General features: G+C 36.8%; 1 protein-coding gene across 1 annotated transcript; it reads left to right on the top strand.

Annotated features, from left to right (window-relative positions):
- Window positions 1–262: 262 nt before the first annotated feature.
- Window positions 263–1,624, top strand: Phum_PHUM460790 (class A rhodopsin-like G-protein coupled receptor GPRnpy2, putative; the record flags this gene model as incomplete). The annotated part of the gene is made up of 2 exons (XM_002430002.1): window positions 263–769; window positions 803–1,624. The coding sequence occupies 2 exons, from the start codon at window positions 263–265 to the stop codon at window positions 1,622–1,624; spliced, it is 1,329 nt and encodes a 442-aa protein (XP_002430047.1).
- Between the last annotated feature and the right edge of the window lie 418 nt (window positions 1,625–2,042).

Below are 2,042 nucleotides of genomic sequence, written 5' to 3'. Positions count from 1 at the left end.
CATCTTATTTTTTTTTCTTTGTTCATTTTCCGACAAAGAAAATATTTTTTTACGATAAGAATCAATCAATCAATCAATTCCCCATTCATTCACGGATGAAAATTATTAACGATTTTATAAGATATATGTTATACGACACGTGATCGACGCATCAAATCAATTTTTATTACAAGTGACGATAATTAAATGTAAAAAAATAATAATAATAATGATAATAAACGTACGAAGCAAATAATTTTTTTTTTTTTTTCATTTTCAGGCCATGAAAGAAAATGAAGAAGAATCGATTATGCCGACGACGATGTATTCGAACGTCACGTCGCCGCCGCCAATGGATCCCATAAAATACCATGAAATCCAAGCGATTTTTATGATTTTCTACACGGTCATATTTGTACTGGGAATATTCGGGAACGCTCTTACGTGTTACGTCGTTTGTCGAAATCGTGCCATGCAAACCGTCACTAATTTTTTCATAACGAATCTCGCTTTGTCCGACATATTACTGTGCGTTTTATGCGTACCATTCACTCCACTCTACACCTTTTTAGAATCTTGGGTGTTTGGTAAAACGCTTTGCTACATTTTGGCACCTGCCACGAGCATAAGCGTGTACATATCGACGGTCACTCTCACGTCGATAGCCATAGATCGATTTTTCGTCATCATTTATCCCTTCCGCCGGAGAATGAAAACGAAAACGTGTTTGACAATCGTGCTCGGAAGTTGGCTTTTCAGCATAGTGGCGACTCTACCCTACGGTTACCACGTCGCTTACATGATATCGTACGAAACGAATCAGTCGAACGTGAACGAAACGAGCGTGACGGCATATTACTGCGAAGAAGCGTGGCCGGGTAATCACATTCGGAAAATATACGGATGCATAACGGTGACGATGCAATTCATCATTCCCTTCACGATAATTGCTTTTTGCTACACGAAAGTGAGCCTGAAATTAAACGAAAGAGCAAAACCGGGAACTAAAAATTCTAGGAAAGAAGAAATCGACAGAGAGAGAAAGAGGAGAACGAATCGCATGCTTATTTCGATGGTGTCGATATTCGCGTTGTCGTGGCTCCCGCTCAATTGCATAAACATAATAAACGATTTCAACAACCAAGTTGGAAATTGGCGGTACTACAACCTCCTTTTCTTTTTTTTCCACGCACTGGCGATGAGTAGCACGTGTTACAATCCGTTTTTATACGCTTGGCTCAACGAAAACTTTAGAAAAGAATTTAAACAAGTACTTCCCGGTTTCGATTCGTGCAGACACAAAACGTCCAAGGACAGGCTACCGGGTTGGAGATCGGATCAAACGTGTACGGGTAACGAAACCGAAACGACACTATGTCAATCCGCGTCAATTTTACGAAGGTGCAGCAGCATAAGAATACAAATGCCGGAAATGCTTAAACCTTCGGATAAACAAAACGAAACAATCGGACTCGAAAGTCTTCTCCTACCCAAAGCCTCGTACAATATGGAAAAGGAAAAAGTCGAATTGCATTTGACCGAAGATGACACGATTCTTCTTCATAATCAATCCAACGGAAGCAAATCATCACCGCCGAGTGAAAGAAACGATAGCGAAAGCATTATCGGAGGACATCTTTTATAATTTCATCTATTTCTTTCGGTAAGTCCAGTACTTTTATACAAACACACACACGCGCAAACACACAAACAAACAACATTTTTTTTGTTTGTTTCGACTGTGATATTTATCAAGTGTTAAATCATAAAAACACACGCACAAAAAAATAAAGTGTGCGATATATAAAAAAAAAAATTTAATTTAAATTTATTTCTTCTCTGCAGTGAAACATGCACATTATAAAAAACATTAAGAGAGAGAGAGAGACCTTATATATTTTTATTATGAACCATCAACATTAAATTTTTAAATTTGACGCGAATAAATTTTATTATTATTATTACTACTATCATTTCGAAAACCCGAATTTTTTTTCTCTCCTTTATAAAAAAAAAAAAAAAAAAAAAAACATAATGATGAACATTTTTAGTGAAACACGAAC

This window comes from Pediculus humanus, genomic scaffold (genome assembly GCF_000006295.1).
Source record: "Pediculus humanus corporis 1103172108241 genomic scaffold, whole genome shotgun sequence".
Taxonomy (NCBI): Eukaryota; Metazoa; Arthropoda; class Insecta; order Psocodea; family Pediculidae; genus Pediculus; species Pediculus humanus.
The sequence above is the reverse complement of the archived record's forward strand: the minus strand, read 5'-3'. Positions and strand labels throughout refer to the sequence as shown.